At 41.5% G+C, this 24,650-nt stretch overlaps 1 protein-coding gene across 8 annotated transcripts in view; it reads right to left on the reverse strand.

Annotated features, from left to right (window-relative positions):
• Positions 1-24,650, reverse strand: part of afdna (afadin, adherens junction formation factor a) — a 282,635-nt gene that overhangs the window by 19,218 nt on the left and 238,767 nt on the right. For 4 of the 8 annotated variants that reach the window (XM_070889970.1, XM_070889972.1, XM_070889969.1 and 1 more), the window contains 8 exons: positions 22,949-23,022; positions 22,294-22,412; positions 20,213-20,407; positions 16,451-16,542; positions 14,178-14,357; positions 7,779-8,828; positions 5,150-5,179; positions 1,804-1,938 (listed from right to left, as the gene is read on the reverse strand). In XM_070889970.1, coding sequence (XP_070746071.1) covers positions 1,804-1,938; positions 5,150-5,179; positions 7,779-8,828; positions 14,178-14,357; positions 16,451-16,542; positions 20,213-20,407; positions 22,294-22,412; positions 22,949-23,022 — 1,875 coding nt within the window. The remainder of the gene's footprint in view (positions 1-1,803; positions 1,939-5,149; positions 5,180-7,778; positions 8,829-14,177; positions 14,358-16,450; positions 16,543-20,212; positions 20,408-22,293; positions 22,413-22,948; positions 23,023-24,650) is intronic. The other 4 variants (XM_070889971.1, XM_070889976.1, XM_070889974.1 and 1 more) reach the window with 1 other exon arrangement.

Raw genomic sequence — 24,650 nt, forward strand, 5'->3', positions numbered from 1 at the left:
CTATGCTACATAGATGTGCTCTTTTGGTACAAGTGGGGTAAAAACAATGCAGCTGGAGATAATTGACAGACATCTCACAAAACTGACTTGAAATTACGGAAACATTAAGAAATTGTACTAAGTACCAACTAGCAAGGAATTTGAAATGTTTGAGTTTAATTTTAAGAGAATATTGTGTGATCAAGATGAAAGATGTCAGTACTGGGAAATGACACTTCTGGAGTTTAGAAGGATGAGCGGGGATCTCATAGAAATGTATAAAATTCTGACAGGACTGGACAGGTTAGATGCAGGAAGAATGTTCCCGATGTTGGGAAAGTTCAGAACCAAGGGACATAGTCTAAGGATAAGGGGTAAGCCATTTAGGACTGAGATGAGGAGAAACTTCTTCACTGAGTTGTGAACCTGTGGAATTCCCTACCGCAGAGAGGTGTAGATGCCAGTTCATTGGATATATTCAAGAGGGAGTTAGATATGGCCCTTACGGCTAAAGGGATCAAGGGGTATGGAGAGAAAGCAGGAAAGTGGTACTGAGGTGAATGATCAGCCATGATCTTATTGAATGGTGGTGCAGGCTCGAAGGGCCGAATGGCCTACTCCTGCACCTATTTTCTAAGTTTCTATGTTTCCCAATTTAGCTACCCAGTATCAGCAACAAGCACACTTGGGTCAAGTACAGCACAGCCAAATACAAAGGCCCAGTAATGTGCTTCAGCACCAACCTCACAAGAGCACGCCCAAACTGCACCAAAATAGCAGCTTTTCCTTATCCCACATCAACCATCCTTGTCTGAGGGACATGCTGATCAGTGCTAAATTGGGGCAGCTCTGTGTTGTGGGCACATGGCCACTAGGAACTGAATTAAGATTACCCGAACTCATCTCACATAACTACAGATGAAGGAGATTTTCATCCAAACAATCTGCGCTGGATTTGAATCCAAGTCTCAATTTCTTACCTACTGTGCCGCACCGTTCCCTTTGTAAAGAAATATCCAAAAGCAAATATTCAGATTTATTTCTCAATGTATTAATAAAACTACCAACCTTATTCCTTGATCTTCATTATGCAATACATATCCAAGTATGTAGAGTCTTAAAAACCATGATTTGTTCAAAGGCAATATTGCTAGTTCAGCTACAATCTTAAAATTGAATACTGCTGGCAACGTGAGTACACTCTGGGATGGAGCACTAACAAGGTGTGCCATAGGACAGAAAGATGCAATTTCAGTCCATTTGCCCAGAACACCTAATCTCCATTGTAATGCTGCATGGAATCAGCAAGTGGACTCAAAATTTCCCACAAAACAAAGGAGGAAGGCAGGTTTGAACCCTTCCGAGTTCCTGATCTTGACTTCACTACTGTGGGAACACATCAGATGGAGTTCAGATGACTCAAAGGCAGCAACAATATTGACGCCATCTGCAAAAGGCTGCTCGTTGCATGTCTCCAAGAGGTGATTGGTGCCTCTCTAAGGTTCTCATGGGTATGGAAGGCTAGCAAAAGTAACAAAATCAGAATTTTTGTTTTCTGTGGAGTCAAAGGGGGAGGGGTGGCTGAGAGGACAACTACGATAAAGATAATACATTTTTTCAAGTCATTACCAGTACCGAAACCCACAAACAATGCTAGTGTGAAGAAACAGGTGTATTAAAGAGAAGTGATTGCTTGATACATTAAGTGGTGTAACGAGATGCAATCAGAAAGAATTGTAAATAGGAAAGCTTCACAAAACTGACTTGATGGTCGTTGGGAGCATAGGCAGGTAAAGAAATTGTACACAAAAAATTCTCTTCAACCTTTTCATCAGTTTCTCTCCTTGTTCGCTCCTCCTCTTGACGATGGCGCTCAACATCTTGTCTTGCTCTTTCTTCTGCTTCTCGTTTTCGGATATCTTCCAGCTGTTGATGACGTCTGCGTTCCTCATCTTGCAACTGCAATTAATTTATTGGTATTTACTTTCAAACACAAGAATTTGGGTTCACTTAGTTGTCTTTATAGCATGCTACTAGTAACATGCCACATTTGCATGGATAAAGAGCTTTCTTTTGCACCACCCTGATGCTCGTCTTGCAGTACATCACCGCCAACTCTTGGTACATCAGCAGTTTGGAAGATTTGTCCTTGCACTGCCAGAACAGACTTTTTGACCTGGAAGCGCTCCAACAGCTCCCTGTATTGCCTTCAATTTCAATTTATACTAACCAGTCAGGTAATTTCCCCCAATACATTTTGGTAGCAGAATTGGACTCTTTTGTAGGGTCAGTTTTTCCCACAAGAGCAATGCATGATGACAGTTCTAGCCTGACTGCCATCCTCACAAATTATGCCAATTCTACAGCACATATTGGGAAGTTCCTATAAATTCTCCATCCAAGGAGTAATTTATGGTTTACAGATAGACAGTTACATTCAATTATGTCAAACAAATTAATGAGAGGACCTAAACTCAAATGTTCAATTACTGAATGGAAAATCTGCAGTTATATGGTTTTTACCAAAATTACAAAAGGTGCATCATCACTGGTACAAGGAGTGTGTTGAGTTCTATGCTACCAGTTTCACTTTGATATTTAAATAGAAAGAATAAGATGCACTAGCTCTGATAGTGGATTAAAATGTAACAAAGATGCTTTAAATCAAAATTTCAGCTAACTCCTTCAGTTACGTGCAGCCTGAATTTGCTCCTGGCCAGATACAGCCCCAATATCTACTCTTTTTTTCTCCCCTGACAAAACACTTTCCATATTTTCCATCCTATTCATGTCACGCTTCTTTCAGTTGCAAGTACAGATGAATTGACAGTCATCCCTCTTCAGCTTCCAATAGCACTATTCAACACCACCTGAAAACTGCATGGACATCTCTTACTTGGGGCAATCCTACTCAGCAGCTCAACTGAAAAAAAATTACAAAGGGACATCATCATTGACATAAGGGTAGTGCTGAGTGCTGCACGACAAGCTGCATTTTGACATTTCATCACTTCTAAACTCACATTACAGTATGTCTTTGACAAATTCTACTACATGCAGTACACATTCATCACCAAGTAAATAATGTTGCTCAACATCCACTGAAACGCATACTGAATCAGTTCAACGAATGCAGTACCCTGTCCACATTGTAATACTTCCTTTATCTATAAAAAGATATACTTTAAAATTACTCTAATCATACCACAAACCAAAATATCAGACATGGGATGCATCAGAAAGAGAGATATTAACTAAAAAAAAAAATTTCAACATATAAACCCAACAGAACCACCACCACTTTTGTTTAAGGGCAACAGGCTTTTTATCGTATAATTTCCCATCCATAGATCAAACATGGTGACACACCATCTCAACAACATGCATTTATATAGTGCCTTTAACATCATAAAATGTCACAAGGCGCTTCACAGAAGGGTTATCCAAAAATCTAACACTAAGCCGCGCAAGAAAAAATTACAGCAGATGACCAAAGATTTGATCAAAGAGGTAGGTTTTAAGGAGCATCTTAAAAGGAGGAAAGAGAGGCAGAGAGGAGAGGTTTAGGGAGGGAATTCCAGAGCTTGGGGACTGGACAGCTGAAGGCATGGCCACCAATGGTTGAGCAATTAAAATTGGGAATGCGCAAGAGGCTAGAATTGGAGGAGCGCAGATATCTCGGGGATTGTAAGGCTGAAGGAAATTACAGAGATAGGGAGGGGCAAGGCCATGGAGGGATTTTAAATCAAGCATGATAATCTTAGTTCATAAGCACCAGTATACCAACAAGCTTGCTAATGGGCAGAGGGTATTCCTAACCAACTTTCAGACCCAGCATAAAAATGTTTCCTGAAAAGGATTTAAAATATTAAAATTAATTGTTGAATATAGTATGTAAAAAGAATGCTCAATTACCCAGTCCAGCACTATGAAAACAATAATTTCTGTTCTTAATTGAGTTTACCTCCAGTAGGATGTTTTCTACATGTGGCTTCTTTTTGAAAAATCAATCTCAAGTCACTACTTTATGGAAATCATGATAAACCAGAGAAAGAGAGATTTTGATTGGCTAGTTGCGTGTAAAAGCATTGAAAAGCAAAAGGGATAGACTTGCCTATATTACATTAAAATGGAATAAAGTATTTATAAAAATTATATTCTCATGTTATTGCTTTTGTTTGAATTATATCTAATATTAATTTTAAAATTAAATTTAAAATCTTGCAGATCAAATGGGAGGAAAAATAAAACTGCCAAATAAATCATCCAAATTGTTTTTGAACCAAAGCTTTCATGTGGACTAGAGTGAAGTTGAAAGTAGTAAGGACAGTGTGATGAAAATGCCCAAAAGTAGGTGGGAAAAAAAGTACCATTCAAAACTGAAACAATCCACAGTAACAACACATTGAAACAAGAATGTGTGGTTCCATGGATGGGTGCTATGGCAGGTTTGAACCCCACACCAAGTACCTGCTGGTTGGGGTCTGGGCTGGGCTGGGAGCATGGAGAAGAGGAAGAATAAACTCGGTTTTGGCACAATGCTGCTGTTGTACACTACTTAAGCTATTGGGTTAAAAAAAAAGCAGCAAAAAAGAGATTTACATCTTCAAACACAAAATTTAAGTCTATAGTCCTGAAAAAACCCACCAGAGTAACAGCTAATTAGCATCATATATGAAAATGTCTGGAGATTTAATGAAACATTATATACATATTACAAGGATTTTATAGTGTGAAGAGTCTGTACAAAGGGATGTTTAATGTGATGGGTTAGTGTGTTAACCTGGGGGAACCAAAGAAGAAATTATGGCACAGTTGATAATCAGCAGTGTTGTCATAGATTAAGAGAGGGTGGCAGAGAGACGAGATAACAAACGGCCTGCTTTACAAAACTGGCCCTTGCATACAATCTTCCCAAACATTCAAATTCTGCATCCAAAGCTCATCAAGATAATAAACATGCTGTTTAAAAAATATATAAAACCACAAAAAAAAAATCTAGCAGGGATCAAGATCATACAATTAAAAAAAAAAGCAAAAGCTTGAATATTTGGCATAATTGCAGCAGACAACTTAAAGTAAATCACTACTGTCTCCAGAGCCAGAGATAAGTATGCAAAGGAGAGAATGACAGGCAGGAAAACGATAGGAAGAAGAAACGAGAACATACCAAATCTAGAACTGAGATGGCTGGAACAGTCTGCAGCAGGGATAAGAAGAAAAGGAAAGACGGAGCAAAATCATTAGTTCAGACAGTGCCAATAGCACGGATTGGATTTCATTACCTTAGGTAACAAAATTAGAAAATCTTTCACTGATGAACACTGAGCACATTCTTGCTAGAGCAGGAAGAGTTCAGTGTCAGACAAATGAAGGAAAAAACACAGGAGTTTGAGTTTTCTTTTAAACAAAAAGACATCCTTAAAAAAAAAGAAAAATCAAGAATCAAAATAAACACTGTTCCACCAGAAAGCAGTGCATTTAATAATGAATCTTGAAGGCGTGCATGAGAATAGTCCAACAGACCAGAGAAGTAATATTAACATTCACTAGTCCTCCATTCAAAGAGCCGCTCGAAGGTTCCATCCCAAAACACACATCATTGTATACATATAGTACCAGTAACTAGATTTTTAATCTCTACCAGTGGATTTGTTGTGGGACATTGCTCATGATGAGAAAGATACTTATTATAACTAGCATTACACCATCAAACACACAACATATAGTTCATCTCCATTCTGTTACTCGAAAACAAAATGTATTTTCCCCTTCAACTGTTTCTGCATCTTTCCTACTATATAATTATTTTTCTTACGGGGCTGGGAATTGGGGTGGGGAGGCAGAGGCAATAAGGCAGCAGGAAGTGGTGCACAGGATGGAGTATGTATGGTCTGGAAGGGGAAAGGGAAGGCAAGAGGGAGAGAGCTATACCCATGCATAATTACAGATGAGTAGTAGGGTCTGTGAATACTCGGGCCACATAAGACATTGCGGTGGGGGCGGGAGCAGTGACTGGGCTCTAGCAGCATGTATGATGGCAGAAGTTGAGGAGTCAGAGGGCACTGGGGAGATGGGAATGGCAGAACTCAATAAAAAGGCAGAAGGCTGTGACAAGTCAGGAGGTTGGGGGGGGGGGGGGGGGCATAGATAATAAAATGTCAGGGTTAAGTGGTAGCAGTGAGTGAGTGGAGGGTTGGCTGGGAAAACAGAGTTGGAAGAGGGGTCTGGGAGTTGGCAGGCCCAAGTATTGTTGACAAAGTAGATGTGTCGTGCTATAAGGAGCTGGCAAGAAGCAGGGCAGGGAAGACCACTGAAGAGGTCAAGATATTTTACTTGGCAGCAGGTCCAACTGAAGTGTGCCCACTGCATCTTTTTTGGGAGGAGGTTGATGGGCGAGAAGGGAAAAGAGACGAGATGTACATACGATGGCCCAAAAATAAAAGGATGGTATGCCCAGCTCCAGAAAAAAAATTTAAGTTCCAGGTCCTGGAGAGGGGATAGCCTTTGGGGTTTAAAAAAATTGGATAGACTTCCAACATGACTTAGGTAGTTTTACGGGTACAATTAATTTTTTTTTGCAAGTTAAATGTGTGCCTTTTTCTTTAAAAGGTGTGGAAACACCAGCCACTTAATCAATTAAAAAAAAAGAAATTATATTGCCTTGTTTCCTACATTACAACAGTGACTGCTCCTTATAGCGCAACTGATTCACCAGACTGATTCCCGGGATGGCGGGACGGACCTATCAAGAAAGACTGGATCAACTGGGCTTGTATTCACTGGAGTTCAGAAGAATGAGAGGGGACCTCATGGAAACGTTTAAAATTCTGACAGGTTTGGACAGGTTAGATGCAGGAAGAATGTTCCCAATGTTGGGGAAGTCCAGAACCAGGGGTCACAGTCTGAGGATAAGGGGTAAGCCATTTAGGACCGAGATGAGGAGAAACTTCTTCACCCAGAGAGTAGTGAACCTGTGGAATTCTCTACCACAGAAAGTAGTTGAGGCCAATTCACTAAATATATTCAAAAGGGAGTTAGATGAAGTCCTTACTACTCGGGGGATCAAGGGTTATGGCGAGAAAGCAGGAAGGGGGTACTGAAGTTTCATGTTCAGCCATGAACTCATTGAATGGCAGTGCAGGCTAGAAGGGCTGAATGGCCTGCTCCTGCACCTATTTTCGATGTTTCTATGTTTTAACACATCTACTTTGTCAATATTTGGGCCTACCGTGAAAGGTGCTATATAAATGCAAGTCTTTCTTTTTAGTTTAGTGCATGCTGGGTTGAGAATGTCCACTTTCAAAAAAAAAATCAGCAATTTGATTAATGGTTGGCTTTGTGGTGGCTGCTGTTTGTTGAATTGATGTCCAGTGAATGGTACTGGGTTTGATGTCTCAAACAGCCTACTGATGCAAACTTTGACAGTGGTTATTCGAACCAATCATTTTTCACAATGTCTTTGAGCGGTTTGATACTACTGATGCAAATTTAATTATATAGAAAGATAGACTGCTAATACAACAGCTTATTTTTAAACTGCAGAGGATAGCTGTTAATTTTCCATCATAGAAAAGAAGAATAAATCAGCTAAAACAAACTGATTCTTAATTTGATTGAGGTACATAGCAACGAACTGTAACCAACAGCTCACTGAGATACTCAAGATTTGGTTAAATGTCTAAATATTAAACAGGCTATACTTTAGGACACCAATATTTAAGCCATGAAAGGCCACAAGAAACATTTTCAAGAGTGTACAGAAACTGGTCCTGCACCTCTAATTTTACTCTCCTTACCCTTGCCCGTCTTTCCACTTCGAGTCTTTGCATGATAAGTGTTGTATCAACATCATCATCATCTTCCTCTTCATCATCATCATCCTTCTCTTTGGACTCCTGTAATCGCTTTTGGAACTGCCACTCAAGCATAAGTTTACGAAGGCGGTCATTCTCCTCAGTTGTACGATCAGGCTTGTTCTGTAGTTCCTGTATCTCTTTGCTAAGCATCTCCAAGACGTGCTGTTGCTGCTGTTTCTCCATTTTCTCCTTTGCATCTCGTTTCCAAGGGTCAGGTGAAAGGCTATCGCTTCCAGGCAACTGTTCTTTGCTAATTGTAATGTACTGCAAGTCCCTGCGTTCAATTGTACGAGGCTGTTGCTGAGGTTGAAGCTCACGGATCACTGTATCTTGAGGTCGCGGTAGGCTGGCCATTTTTTCTGGCCTGGCTTGCTGAATTGCAGAAGTAACATGAACAGGTTGGGCTGGATTTATGTGCAACGGTGGTGGGCCACGCATCTGGCCAATTTTCCTATCCTGCTCACGTCGTTTCCTGTCACGTTCGTCCTCCAACCGTGCCTTTTCTTTTTCATACCAGCGCTGCTGTTCTTCTCGTTTCCTGCGATCAACAGCAGAGCCGTGATTTGATACTTGTGAAGCTGGTGGAGGTGGTGGTGGGGGTGGTAGGGGTAGGTCAGTGTGGGTATTATCAAAGTCAACTGTATAATGTACTGGTGGCGGAGGAGGGGGTGGTGGCAACTGATTGTCTATTCTAATAGGCTGGGAAACAGCAACTGGAGTAACCTGATTAGGAGCCGGAGTTTTCCAGCGCCCAGGTCCACTTTTATGAGGAGCAATAGCACTTGCCGGGAGCGATTTTAAAGAGTAGTTCAACTGCTCCTGACTTGATGCATTAGAATCCACCGAGGAACCTTGATTAGCCCAGGCATCAGACTTCCGATCCAAGTCTTTCTGGTATTCTGCATCTCTGCGGAGCAGATCTTCCTGTCGCACCTTCTCTAGATGCAAAGTTTTCTCCTCATGCAATTCTTCTTGTGAACGAGTTCCACGCTGTTGAGCAATTAAAAATTACATTAATTTATTACAAAAATATACTTTAACAATTTGTTGCTTTAACCATTTATATATTATAACTAAAGAGATCTGAAAATGTTACTGGTCATCTGTTGTATTACAGCTGAAATGCATGTTTAAGAACTGGGAATAAGCAAATTTAAAGCAGCAAAGACTCTCGATGTTAACTTACATAAAATTCAGAAATATTTCCATATCTAGTACAAATCTGTTGCAGGCAAGGTCCTACTTTACAATAGTGGTACTATCACTGAGCCACTTAAAGGAAGGAAAGTCTAGAAGGAACACCTCTTGTTCAAAGTATTTCCCAGGTCTATCTGAAATGATGTAAATGTAAATGGCTCACAAGAAAAATGAGCAAGCATAATTCAGTCCTGACTACTAAATCCTGCATTTATTTAAATCTGTGAGCAGTGCCACAGGACATTATTTAAATTATAAAAATGCTAGCACACTGAAATTTAATCATCATAAATACTTAGGTCCAAAATAATCTAACATCCTACAAAGCGCGTGGCAACTTAAGTTTAGATTCAATTCTTAATACTATAAAGGCTGAATGAAAAACTTAGGCCACTAATTTCTTTGAGGTTCTCCTGATTTGCGCCGTAACCTAAGTGGGAGATCAGCAGACACCCCCAGAAAAAAAAACAGTGCAAGCTGCTTTATCTCCAGGGTTTACACGGACCTTCCGGAAATGAACCCGAATAAATAAAGCCAACAAAATTAGTTAAAACTGGGATTTTAAAAACCATGTGTTGGTCCAACTCCTATAAAACAAACTGCAGAGATTTGAAATTCGCAATACATGCAATCTCAAGTTGTTAATGGTATGCATCAATTACCCAGAAAATAAGCTATTTTTCAGATAACAATTAAGCATGTGATAATACTTCACTGTGTGTTAGGAAACTTTGCTGAACTAAGTGGCTGTTACCCTGGTTAACTGAGATGATGTTTGGTGAAAAGCAAAAGCACTTCATTGCAAAAGGCACTCCTAGTGAGTAAGATTTATTGTTGACAGTGTGCACACAAATAGAAGTTAAAATTAAATTCTGCTGCTAGTGATTGGTAGCTTTGACTGATGCATTGTTTAGGTTGCAATGTAGGACGATAATAAGTAAACTGTAATTGAGCAGCTGCCAACGTATTATTTGTCCAGGGCTATCAACTTCTAATGGAAGTAAAACAAGACGCTTCGGCATTATACTGTATGGCAGGGCTCCACATTTCTAAAACAAACTTAGATCAAAGGCAGTAAAATTGTTCAACTTCCATTACTGCATTAGTGCGAATAATTATTTTTCCACTGTCACATAAAACAAACTTGCATATTCCTTCTGATCATAATAGTTGAGCTCTACAGATTGTGCTGTAATTATACTGTACAATTTGAATTAGTGACAGCACAGTATTATACAAACATTCGTTTCAGTAACAATTTGTGTCCTTTCTGGCCCACCCCAACTGTTTCACTCATACACAATTGTTTTAGGCTAGTCTCAATATTCTCCTCAGTTGCATTGTTTACACATGATAAACGAATGTGCTTATATTAAGGCAACCATGGCTTCCAGATCTTCTCACGCACCCTCACATTGTTTTTCCTTACAGCAAAGCTGCATAAATGTAGACGGAGGCATACTTCAAAAAATTAACAAATTACCTCAGTTACATTTTTCATACAAAATTTGATACAAACATTAACTTTACAAGATTATAAATATTTCAGGTTAATTTCTCAAATCTAAAAAAACATTCAAATATGCTAAATATCTGAAAAGGTGTGTACAGGATAGGTGAATGTATTTATCACAGCAAATATTCAATGCCACTCAATTACTTTGTGGATATCTGAACGGAATATATGGAATTAAGGACAGTAAAGTAAACGGGATATATGAAAATGTATAAGCCATGGAAGAATAGCTGGGAGAATGTCAGATTGCAAATAGTGCAACATCAGCATAGCTAACAGTCTGTCTCAAGGTTTCAAGTCACTAATCCTGCCAATAATATATAATTGTAACATGAAATACATCTGCAGAATTGCAAGGTCTCAGTAAATAGTCACACCATTAGATTGAAACATTTGGAGGCAATACTTGAGCTTTCAAGAAGAACATCTCATATAGATTGACTAATGAGTGGCTGAGTTAGACTGTCAATCCATTTGTATTTTGTTATCTGATTTCAAAACTGTATAACTGTTAACGCTTTACGATGTAACTTCACCTATCCGTAGGGAGTGTGTACGCTCTATCCAGAGAGTATATCTTCTGTCTGATAGGTCTTACTGGCCGGTAATAAAGACTGCTTTGTTCAAAGCACAAGAGGTATTCGACTCAGTAATTTTACTGAACCAGATTGAGATAAAAGAATCCAGAAATTTACAACTTCATTCAACTGTCTTGTGACATTGCAGACATAATATATCAATCATAAATGCCACTCAAACACTTAAGTTAGCAATGCAAGAGGTGAATGTGAACAAAGTAACTTAAGTAATGACAGCAAGATATGTGGGATGCCAGTAGAGAATGAAAATAAAGCATCTAAATGTTTTTCTTTTATTTACTTGTTTGTACCCTCTAGGGTGAGGGTGTTAGAGTGGTGTTAGTTGAAGAAGGAAACTATTCAATTTTTGATACCTAGCATCAACATTAAGCACACCCAAACTTGGTATAAGCAAAGCTCCCTCTACTCTGTCCTATGCCTCACCTCTAAACTCAACCTTAGAAAAGCACCCCAACTACCGTAATACGACCATGTTCTATTTCCCACACCAGCATCCTGTGACCTGAGAGATTGTCAATTGGTGCTGGGTCTGTGCTGTAGGCCGATGCCCACTACGGACAGTATTAAGAGTGCTCAAACTCATTCACATGTACAGCCAAGCACACAGACATTTCCATCCTATAGGCTGGATTTGAAAACAGTCCCAGAGGTGAAAAGCTAGAGTCTAACCCACAGCTTCACCAATTTCCTGGAGGCACACATGTTTTGACTGAGGTCTCCAATCTTAGGGGCCAAGTTTCAGCCTGAGTTGCTCCTGATTTTTTGGAGCAACTGGTTTAGAATGGAGTATCTTAGCAATTTGAATTCTCGGCATTTAGTTTGCTCCAGTTCTAGTCAGTTAGAACAGTTTCACTTTGGAACAGAATTTTCTTTTCCAAAAGGGGGCGTGTCCGGCCACTTACACCTGTTTTCAAAGTTTAGACAGTGAAAACTTACTCCAAACTAACTTAGAATGGAGTAAGTGAAGATTTTTGTACGTTCGAAAAAACCTTGTCTACACTTTAGAAAATCAGGCGTGGGAAAGGGGGGGGGCTAGGGTTTAAAGGGAAGTTTACAAACATTAAACACTTCAGTTTTACAAATAAAGAGCCATCATCAATAATAAATGATAAATACATCAATATATCAACCAATAAATCAATCAAAAAAAAATAAAAAATAAATGTTTTCAAAAAAAAAATCAATAAATAAAAATTTTTTCTACTTACCGACTGCAGCACCGGGAGCCCTCCAACAGCGTGCTGGGACGGCCCCCCCAGTGTGTCTGACAGCGAGGGGAGGGGGAGAAGGGGGGGAGAAGGGAGAGAAGGTGGGAAAGGTGGAGGAGGGGGAGGGCGAGAAGGGTGGGGGGGTGGAGGGGGAGAAGGGAGAGAGGATGGAGGGAGGGAAGGAGGCTGAACGGCCAGGCCAAGACTTCGGGCTGGATTTACAGGTAGGTGGCGTCGGGTCTCCTGGGGGGGGGGGGGGCAGAAGTCGGGTCGGGTGGGAGGAGCCTTATGCACGCAGCCCCAGTGAGGCCATTCAGCCAGGGCTAGGGGCTGCGTGCTTCAGGCCCCTCCCACAGTTTTAGGTGCCTGGAGCTACTGCACATGGGCGCGCATGTGCAGAGGTCACGGCACCATTTTCAGCGCAGGGACCTGGCTCCGCCCCCTACAGCTCGTGCTGCGCCGCGTCCAGCTCCAGAGGACCTGCAGGGAGCCGGAGAATAGGTTTTTTTTTTGGCGCACTTTGTGGCGCGAAAAACGGGCGGCGCAGCCCGAAACTTGGGCCCTTAATGAGAAACAGTGGATCAATTTCCAATCCTCTGTTGGACCTTGGCAGGATCCAAGGCCTCTTATTTTTGCTGCTGCCTGTGGCGACCCCACTGCTGGTTAAATTGGAAGGGCTCAAAAGAGTCGTCATGGATAACCCTAAAACCTAGTAACAATGCAGCCCTACAAATGGACTGGCATTGGTAAAACAGGAGATAGAACCAGAATGAAACACTAGGTCCTTGCTGATCTTGATATGTAAAAAACAAACTTCCATTTATATAGTGCCTGATCACATCCTAAGAAATTCCTAAAGCACTTCAAAGCTGATGAATTAATTTTGAAGTGCAGTCACTGCTGTATAGGCAAATTTATCTAGAGTAATTCTTCAGGCCTTTTACTGATGATTGCAAGACAGCTGTTTTTATTCACTTTGTGTGCAAGAGAATGTAATGCAATAGGGGCATGGCTAAATAAATTAAGCACTGTGCCAACATTTGCAAGAGTCTGAAAATATTTTTATTCTCCCAGATAATACCCTCTCATTTTAGCTTTCTCTTCATTCATATCATTCCTTTTAAACAGTTTAATCTGGTCTTTTGATTGTTTTGGAATCTTCAATTCTAGCTTTTTTTCATCTAGTTGTTCATGTTTTTGAACTTTTGTGATCCCCTTCCCCAGTTCATCTATAGAATTTTTTGACTTTTTTGAAACTGTTAAACATTTATCTAAATATGCAAAGTACATCCAAAATTAATGCATATACCTATACTTAAGGTACATATCTTAATTTTTCTGAATTTTCCCTGAAGCAGCATTAACACTTTAAAGTCAAAATTATCCAGAGAATGGCTAACATAAGTTACTTTGTATTTATGACTAAATAGGAGCACATTATTAAATCCAGCTGTTAAAAGTTCAAGTTTTTCTATACAATTTTGTAATAAAATAACTGATCACTTTGGAAAAGCTACTCGTTACTACCCCCTCCCCTCCCCCACCCCCGTATTCTCAGTGTAGTTTAAAAAAACAGCAGTATAGATAAGACAGAATTAACTGAAATGTAGTCTCACCTCTTTAAGGGGAAACACTGTACTAAAAAATCTAAAGTCAGAAGTCACAATATATCAAATTGCTAAGCATTCCACAATACAGCGAGACTATACAAACCAGCAGTACAACTCTCATTTTCAAAATCTTTTATCCCAAAAAACATTTAGTATGATTTCTTCTATTTAGCTATTGCCTAGACAATGTTTTATCAGCATGGTCTTACCTGTACAGCGGTACTGAAGGGCTGCTCCTGCATTATTGTCCTCTCATCATAGTGTTGCCATTGTTCAGGGACAGGACTCACTCTGTCCTGGGATCTGGACGTTGGGAAGGTGAAGTATTCCCTGGTGTAAGTTTGCGTAGGAATTGGATAGGCTTCAGGTCTCGTGGGCAATAATTGCTCCTAAAAGTAGAATTAGCAATCTAGCTAATTGAATTAGCAAACATTCATGATATCTCTTGAATTAAAAATGTCAAGTATAAATAATTTAGAAGCTACAGGAAATATGTCATGCATAATATATGATTGCTATTGAACTTTCAAAAACACTTTTATATTAAAAAAAGATCGTGCCAGGCATTTATCAATGTAGATCTTGAACATTATGCAAAATCTGCACTCTGGCCCTGGACATAGGGGTATTGGGTGAATTAATTCATATTTCCATACTTGCAATACAACAGTTTTGATTTCTTCACCCCCCCCCCCCCCAACCAAAAAACTCAAATTTGCTAGCGTAATTTCTCTCCAAATGCACATATATATATATTTTTCAGCAAACCCCCATCTTTCAGGACCTCTCCACAGTTGGGCATGTGAACTGGTAATACACTTCAATATAAGCATAGCCTAGATGAAGTCATCCAACATCCAGTACTGGATGAGTAGAAATTTTCTCCAATTAAATACTGGGAAGATCGAAGCCATTGTTTGCGATCCTCGCCACAAACTCTGTTCCTAGCCACCGACTCCATCCCTCCCTCTCCCTGGCATCCGTCTGAGGGTGAACCAGATTTCTCACAACCTTGGTGTCATTTTTTTTTTAAACCCTGAATTGAGCTTCCGACCATATATCCATAGCACAACTAAAACCCCTATTTCCACCAGCGTAACATCGCCCACCTCAACTCATCTGCTGTTAAACCTTCATCCATGCCTTTGTTACCTCTAGACTTGACTATTCCAACACACTCCTGGCTGGCCTCCCATGTTCTACCCTACTTAAACTTGAGGTCATCCAAAACTCGGCTGCCCGTGTCTTAATCGTACCAAGTCCTGTTCACCCAACACCCGTGCTTGCTGACCGACATTGGATCTTGAATAAGCAATGCCTCAATTAAAACATCATTGTTTTCAAATCCCTCCATGGCCATACCCCTATCTCTAATCTCCTCCAGCCCTACACCACCCCCCCCCCCTCCACCCTCGAGATGCCTGCGCTCCTCTAATTCTGCTCTCTTGAGCATCCCTGATTATAATCGCTCAACCATTGATGGCCGTGCCTTCAGTTGCTTGGGCCCCAAGCTCTTGAATTCCCTCCCTAAACCTCTCCACCTCTCTAACTCGCTTTCCTCCTTTAAGACGCTCCTTAACACCTAACTCTTTATCTGTCCTAATTTGGCTTGGTGTCAAATTCTCATCTTATATCACTCCTGTGAAGCACCATGGGACGTTTTACTATGTTAAAGCTGTTGTTGTTATCACAAATCTTTACCTCAACTATCGGATCATAATTTGTGTTTTGGTCCTTTAAGAAATGGCGTAGTTAGTGTGTGAATTTTTCAGACGACACAAAGATTCCATATTGGCCTGTAATGAATTGCCACAGGTGGAGCTCAAGGCACAACTTTTCAATCGTTTGGTCAGTCTAACATCCTTATGCACCAAACACAGGCAGGATTTTAGGGGGTACACTACAACATGTCAAGACAATGAGATTGTACCAACAAAGAAATTTGTTTTGAGAGGAACAAGTAATACTGGTAGGTGTAAATTAATTATTCAAACTGGTAATAATTAAATCATTCAGGTTTGGTTAGTTCTCATCTCTTTCTTGGTCATAAATTGGCAACAACATGTTATCGCTTTTCTGTTCTCAGGGTTGTTAAAGATATATATAATCTATTGCACAATTTATTACTTATTAAAATGACCAACAGTCCTCATCACATGACCCCCGTAGAAAAAGACAACCAGTACAATGCCAAACTAAAATGATATATGTTAACTATCTTTCAAGCATTTGCTTTACTACAACAAGAACTTTCATTTATTTAACGTAGGACAATTCACCGAACCTGAATGCCACCTTATTCAGTCTTTTTTTTCAGGCTATTGCAATAGAATAATGCATTCAAAGAAATAATTACTAGATGGCAATCATCAATAGGGTCAGAAGGTAACTGTACACTTATCCCAAGTAGTTATATTTAAAGATTTGCAACATTTTCTATAGCTTAAACCTCTAGTAGCCTATAACCCACATATATACAGACCTCAGCGCAAAGGTTCCCAGTAGAGACTGATTGGATTTTGGAGGTAGGTGCAGTAGAATAAACAGGCTTTGCCCCAGGACTTGGAGGTTGATCTTCTCAGCCAAAAACAAAAATGTTGAGTTAAATACAGCATTAATTATTTACATTATACACCAGTGACTGAATTCATTATATGCAGCACTTAGTTAAATTAGAAACTTCTTCCAAATTGTTAGTTTTTGAATTTCTATGTCTGATACTGAATGACACACAACTGCTTTACAAAGGAGAACGAACTGAACAGCTCATGTCTGGTATTTTACTCAGCTATGTAAAACTGGGATAAACATTTAGTTTACAATTTTAAGCAAAATAGTATAACTATTAATGCTCTAAATTGTTTTAAATTGCTCCATATTATCTTAACTGCAATGTGAAGAATTCTTCAACTTCAGTACTTAACATAAACATAATGAAGCCGCATTACTTTTGAGCACTGAAATGATAATTGGAATTTCAAGAAAAAATTGATAAGATACACAGATACAAGACGTGCAAATACAGATTTAGCTTAGCATTATCCAAAGTGTATTAAAAAGAAATGCGTTCAGAGATACCAAGAAAAGTCTGCATGTTCAAGAATTTTCTTTAAACCACACAGAAAATATATTTCTCTCCCACTGAGTCATCCTCCACAGATCTGGAACCAAGCTTAATGCACCAGAAGTTCTGTTACAGGGTGACAAGAATTACACATGCTTGTGGTGGACCTGTGACAATCGGTCGGTCCAAGTAGGTACATTCGAAACAATATGGATTCAGATAGATATCTATAAATCTATTTACGGAAATGATCGATTTCCCAGAATGATCATGCCCCAGAACATGTCCAAAAGAGATGGAAACTCCAACAATCCTGACACTCTTATGTACCATAGGTTTTAAGAGCATAAATAAAGCATGGAAGAAAAGGTTATTTTACCTATTGAGCTCATTTTTCTACAGACCATATACAATTTGGTCTATTATGGACTCTACCCGATCCTGTGTTTTCCTTCAGAAAGGTTCTATGCAAACGTGTATCACTCCCGAAAAAGCAAGTCAAGCAAAATTCCAGAATACCTATCTAATCTTATTTCCTATATCCTATGTAGAAAAGTCTGCTTTTAGTAGCAATCCAATACATAGTAATCCAGAGGCCCCACCATTTCGCTTGAGTTTATAGGGGCCAAGTTTCGGCCTGAGTTGCTCCTGTTTTTTTGGAGCAACTGGTTTAGAATGGAGTATCTTAGAAATTGCAATTCTCGGCATTTAGTTTGCTCCAGTTCTAGTCAGTTAGAACAGTTTCGGTTTGAAACAGATTTTTTTTTCAAAAGGGGGCGTGTCCAGCCACTTACGCCATTTTTGAAAGTTTAGGCAGTGAAAATTTATTCCAAACTAACTTAGAATGGAGTAAGTGTAGATTTTTGTACGCTCAGAAAAACCTTGCCTACACTTAGAAAATCAGGCGTAGGGAATTGTGGGGGGTGGGGGGGGGGGGTTTAAAAGGAAAGTTTACAAACATTAAACACTTCAGTTTTACAAATAAAGAGCCATCATCAATAATAAATAATAAATACATCAATAAATCAATTTAAAAAAATTACAAATTTTTTTTATCAATGAATTAAAATAATTCTACTTACCGACTGCAACATCGGGAGCCCTCCAACAGCGTGTTGGGACCTGGGACTTGGGACTTGGCCCCCCTCCCAGTGTGTGTTTCTCTGTCTCTCTCTCTGACTCACTGTCTGTGTTTCTGACAGCGAGGAGAGGAGAGGGAGAGGAGGGGAGAGGAGAGGAGAGGGAGAAGAAGAGGAGGGGAGGGGGAGGGGGAGGGGGAAGAGAAGAGGGAGGGGGAGGGGGAAGAGAAGAGGGAGGGAGGGGGGGAGAGAAGAGGGAGGGAGGGGGGAGAGAAGAGGGAGGGGGGGAGAGAAGAGGGAGGGGGGGAGAGAAGAGGGAGGGGGGGAGAGAAGAGGGAGGGGGGGGAGAGAAGAGGGAGGGGGGGAGAGAAGAGGGAGGGGGGGGAGAGAAGAGGGATGGGGGAGAGAAGAGGGATGGGGGGGAGAAGAGGGAGGGAGGGGGAGAAGAGGGAGGGAGGGGGAGAAGAGGGAGAAGAGGGAGAGGGTGGGGGAGAAGAGGGAGAGGGTGGGGGAGAAGAGGGAGAGGGTGGGGGAGAAGAGGGAGAGGGTGGGGGAGAAGAGGGAGAGGCTGGGGGAGAAGAGGGAGAGGGGGGGAGAAGAGGAAGGGGAGGAGAGGAGAGGGAGAGGGGGAGGGGAGAGGAGAGGGGGAGGGACGAGAGGGGGAGGGACGAGAGGGGGAGGGAGGGACGAGAGGGAGGGGGGGGACGAGAGGGAGGGGGGGGACGAGAGGGAGGGGGGGGACGAGAGGGGGGGGGGGACGAGAGGGAGGGGGGGGACGAGAGGGAGGGGGGGGGACGAGAGGGAGGGGGGGGACGAGAGGGGGGGGGGGGACGAGAGGGGGGGGGGGGACGAGAGGGGGGTGGGGGGACGAGAGGGGGCTGGGGGGGACGAGAGGGGGCTGGGGGGGACGAGAGGGGGCTGGGGGGGACGAGAGGGGGCTGGGGGGGACGAGAGGGGGCTGGGGGGGACGAGAGGGGGCTGGGGGGGACGAGAGGGGGCTGGGGGGGACGAGAGGGGGCTGGGGGGGACGAGAGGGGGCTGGGGGGACGAGAGGGGGCTGGGGGGACGAGAGGGGGCTGGGGGGGACGAGAGGGGGCTGGGGGGGACGAGAGGGGGCTGGGGGGACGAGAGGGGGCTGGGGGGACGAGAGGGGGCTGGGGGGACGAGAGGGGGCTGGGGGGACGAGAGGGGGCTGGGGGGACGAGAGGGGGCTGGGGGGACGAGAGGGGGCTGGGGGGACGAGAGGGGGCTGGGGGGACGAGAGGGGGCTGGGGGGACGAGAGGGGGCTGGGGGGACGAGAGGGGGCTGGGGGGACGAGAGGGGGCTGGGGGGACGAGAGGGGGCTGGGGGGACGAGAGGGGGCTGGGGGGGACGAGAGGGGGCTGGGGGGACGAGAGGGGGCTGGGGGGACGAGAGGGGGCTGGGGGGACGAGAGGGGGCTGGGGGGACGAGAGGGGGCTGGGGGGACGAGAGGGGGCTGGGGGGACGAGAGGGGGCTGGGGGGACGAGAGGGGGCTGGGGGGACGAGAGGGGGCTGGGGGGACGAGAGGGGGCTGGGGGGACGAGAGGGGGCTGGGGGGACGAGAGGGGGCTGGGGGGACGAGAGGGGGCTGGGGGGACGAGAGGGGGCTGGGGGGACGAGAGGGGGCTGGGGGGACGAGAGGGGGCTGGGGGGACGAGAGGGGGGTGGGGGGGGGAAGAGGGGAGAGGGAAGAGGAAGGGGGGATGGAGGGGAAGAGGGGAGAGGGAAGAGGAAGGGGGGGTGGAGGGGAAGAGGGAGAGGGAGGAGGCTGAACAAGCCCAAGACTTCGGGCGGGGCCCGCCCGCCGAAGGAAAAGGGAGCAGACCGGAGTTAAAAGGTAGGTGTCCGGGTGGATGGGGGGTCGTCGGAGCGGGAGCTGGGGGGGGGGGTCGGAGTGGGAGTGGGAGCGGGAGCTGGAGGGGGGGTCGGAGCGGGGTTGGGGGCAGAGGGGTTGAGAGAGCCAGCTGAACAGGGTAGGAAGCTGGAGCCAGAGCAGGAGCTAAATTACTAGTCAACTGTGCGCCTCAACGCACCTGACAATGGTGATTATAAAGCTAGATCAGAACTACAGTGCTTACTTGCTACGTTGGGACTTGATCGATGATCTGCTCGGTTTTTCAACAGTCGGTCATCTCCAGGTGGTTTCTTTGGTTCAGTGTATTCTGTCCAACCCATCGGGGAATTTTCAGGTGTTCCATTCTGAGCATTATTGTTGTACAATTCAAAACCTTCGCTCTTTGGACGAGGCTTGCCTGAGCCACGCCGGTCAGAGGCTGAAAATGGAAAAAGAGTTTACTCATTTCCAAATTTTGCTTAAGAGTTGGGTGAAAATGACTTACCACAACCATCTTAAAAGCACCTTTTCAACTGCTAACCTTAAAGCATATATTTCTTCTCTAAAGAATGATAAGTTTTGATAATACTGTGAAAATTGTAAATGCAATGAAAAAGGACTATATGCAGTATCAATAAATTACAGTGCAATAGAAGACTTCACAACAGAAAGGTACTTTTTCAGCCCAATGTCTTGTTAACTGACTCATTTTTAAGTGATGCTAGTACTTTACTCAAGCTTGTTAAAACAGAAACAAACAGCAGTGCAGAAATAATAATATTTTTTAAACTGGGCAAAACAATACCATTCATAATTATGTAAAATTCATTGTTTTCAATTAGGCACACATTACAACAAAACAAACACGAAGAATTAAAAAAATACAAAAGGAGCCAAGCACAACAGTTTAGGTATAAATAAATCAAGAAACTTGGAAAAAACAGCAGTGAATGCTCATGACAAGAAGAAAAATGAGTCTCAAAGTGAGGCTACATCTAAATTTACAGCGAGGGAAGAGGGTCACTTGATTTCTAAAAGGAGGAAACTTATTGTCCTGAGTTAATTCCCTTCTCCTCTTCCACAGTTGAATGACCAACAATAGCCTATTATATGTGGAGGTTGAATGCATTAAAATATGGATTACATTAAATCTATCGGTGGTATAATTCTTAATTGTTATAAAGGAATACATCTGTACATTTACTTGTGACTGTTGCTTCCTGTTCTGTGTTTTAGAACTACTCATTAGATTTCAATTTAACAAAATATATACTGTATCAAAAATTTACAAGTGGTTTGCATGTTTTAATCAGAATGCTGCCAAATTTCCAGATTAATGGAACATTTGCATCTGGTTTGTATGTTGATGAAAAACAAATTATATTAAACAGTAATTATTCAACAATAGAAGTAGTGATCAATATTAAACATGGCAACACCATTATAGGAAGCCAGAGGGATTAGGAACACAACAGATGGAGGATTGCATCCATAATCTCTTTTCCTATTGCTCAATGATGCATAGTAAACACACAATAACACTCTCATCAAATTGCAATTAAGGTGAATATTCCAGGTATAAACTGTTTGCTCCAATTGAATTCTGCTCAAGATTAGCGATATGGCTTTATTTGAGCTCATGAAAGCAATTTTCCAACTGCACTTTTAAAATATTGCCATCAATCTAATGGCTCTGATTCACACTCTCCATCAAACAATCATTTTAGGACACAATTGGCCAAGACAAATGGTGGATTTACTTAAAGTGTGGACTGTCTGAGAAAATACTTTTTACTCAACAAAATAGATGAACATTGGGAAGATCTCATCAGAGTTCCTTACATTACTAGTAGTCTCATTTAAATCTGAAACTTAAAGCCTACAGTTTATAAAAAATAATATATCACCCCAGATTTGTCACAATAAATTACTACATTTGCATAAGTTTCACCTAGTATTATCTGCTCACAAAGGTGGTAGAAGAACACATTCGTATAATACCTCATCATGTGTGCCAAGCCATAGATAATTTTGGAAGGGAAATCACTATTACATCGCAAATATAGCAGTCAATTTTGCACAAAGCAAGATCTGAGATGAATGACCAATTAACTTGTTTTTAGTGGTACTGAAGGAGAAATGTTGGACAGGACACTGGGAGAACACCCTGCACTCTTGCCAATCGCACCAAGAGTCCTTTTACTTTCACCTGGAGGCTGGAAAGGAAAGTTATTGAACATTTTACCTGTCCAATAATGAAGTCAATGTTATGCTCTCTCAGATGATCTTTGAGAACTTCGATCTAATATACAAAAATATTTTTACCTCGCTGCATCATTGGAGAAGGTTGATTGAGTAGAGTGGCCAAACCATGGTAAATAGCTCCTTGTCTTGCTATTTCTAAGGTGACCACAGAACCGGTTCTTGTCATAAGCTCTGCAGCCCTGAAAAAAAGTATTTTCTTTTAATAATTTCAATGTTAATTGCAGCAGTTTAAAAGTGCATGAAATATTTGACTAAACTGCTAGACTTGCTTGGTTTGCACTTAAATTCCAATTCCTTTTTTTTTGCTTAAATAAAAACAGACCAATTCAAAATTATTAATTTCTCTGCCCTTTATGGTCTACCTAAATACAGCATACATCATTTCGGGCTGAGCCTGTGGTTAGGAAACCTGGTCCCTCAACTCTACTGTCCATTGGGAAGTGTGAAAGGTCAGTCTTGGGGCCGACAGTCCCTCTAATGCTCTTTCCCTACCTGTGCAGGTGAGGAGGAAGGATAAAATCTGGGATTGAACTAATGTCCTAGCATAGAGTGGCATACTTTATTACCATACCATTCATTCCCAACAGACCGCATCGACTCAAATTTTAGACCACACAGCTTAAGCTGCCCGTTACAATTATTTTCCAAATGACTACCCCTTTGGTGGTTTTCATCGCTTAAAAATCAATGGACAAATGGCAATAGTACGCTTTACCTTTCTTGTGAAAGCCCCACAAGACTACGACCATCTACACTTAGTAACTGATCTCCTGCAGCCAAACGACCATCCTGCAGACACAAGGAATTAGTCACAATTAGACAACATCCTGTTTTTATGGACTAGGATGGAATAGAAAAAACATGCCTATAGGTAAATTTGGTTAATAATAATGTTAGATTATCAGTCATTCCAAAGGGCTAAATTATGTAGGGTGCCTACCCTAGGCAATCTTTCCTTCCCTCTCCTTAGCATATTCCAGTTTAATCTTGACACATGTAAAACTATGTTAAAAAACAAAGGTATGACATTATTAAAACAAAAAAGTCTAAAGTTATAATTTTTTTTGTTTTGACTTATGTTTTCCTCTCAAGCCTCCTTGCTGGATACAGTTTCACAGATGCAAGGTACCTTCCAGCACCTTGCCCAAATGATCATTACAGTATTTCTAACCTACAAGGTACAAAATTCAAGAGATTTAATATAAGAACATAAGAAATAGGAGCTGGAGTAATGCCATGCCCCTTGGAATCTCGCATTGTAAAACTTTTATGAGCGTTCACTAGACAAAATTCTGAGATTTTGACAGCTTTATAATTAAAAGGAACTATTTCAGGAAAAAGCGGACATAAAACTGTGTGCTTATAATGGCAAAATACTTGGATCACACTTACATATTGCAAGTATAGATACAACTACAATAAAACATGTTGTTCCAATGGAGCATTTCAATGCTCCACTGCACTGTAGCATTGCTCGAATTCAAATTTACCTCGAGCCTCAGTGAAAAATATAAAATTAGCTACATTTTCTATGCATCACAGTAACCTCAACCATCTGCAGTGCTTTTTCAGATGGAAGCTTGTAGGCATAGTATTTTTATCTTCAAATTCAAATTTTCCTCAAGTCAAAGATGCCTTTAGGCAATCAAATATCTTCATTCCTTGAAAGCTTTCAATCATTTAATAATTTACACTATTAAATGTTTATAAACTCCCATTTTATACAATCAACCTCAATTATCTTGACTGAGAATGCTAAGAAACACACCAACTTCAGTTCAATTTTTAATATCCCAGCAAGTGAAACAGACTTATCTGGAGCAACAATGTTACTGGAAAGAATTTTAAATACAGCAGCATAAATATGTAGTGAAAAGCTACACTTTCCATCAATTTTGCTTTAGAATTGTTAGATAATGAGGAATGATGGAATCCATTCGCACACGCTCCTATAATCTCACTTGAGAACTAGCTTTGACATGGCTTTAAAAACTTAATATACCAGTAATGAGAAAAAAAAAGGAAAATAAACAAAACGGTTCTATTTTTACAATTTTAGTTTTAACAGAATGAGAATTGTGGTTTGTAAATACCTACATTAATTGGTCCGTAAATGTTGAAAACTCGCCAAAGTTGTATTTAACAGCTTTAAGCAAGTGCCATTTTCATGAACAGGGGAGAAAATAATGCTTTATTTGGAATTTATTAAATGTATCTGCAGCAATTTAGTGCAGTAGTGTTCACTACTCAATAAACACTTCCATTTCTGGACACATTTATTAAATGAAGAACTTGCATTTCAATAGTTTTTCATGACCTCAGACATCCCAAAGTAATGTTGGTTGAGAAATGCATGTGGGTCAGGACACCAGGAGAACTCCTCTGCTCTTCTTTGAATAGTGCCAGGGGATCAGTTA

Source organism: Pristiophorus japonicus, chromosome 9 (genome assembly GCF_044704955.1).
Source record: "Pristiophorus japonicus isolate sPriJap1 chromosome 9, sPriJap1.hap1, whole genome shotgun sequence".
NCBI classification, from domain to species: domain Eukaryota; kingdom Metazoa; phylum Chordata; class Chondrichthyes; family Pristiophoridae; genus Pristiophorus; species Pristiophorus japonicus.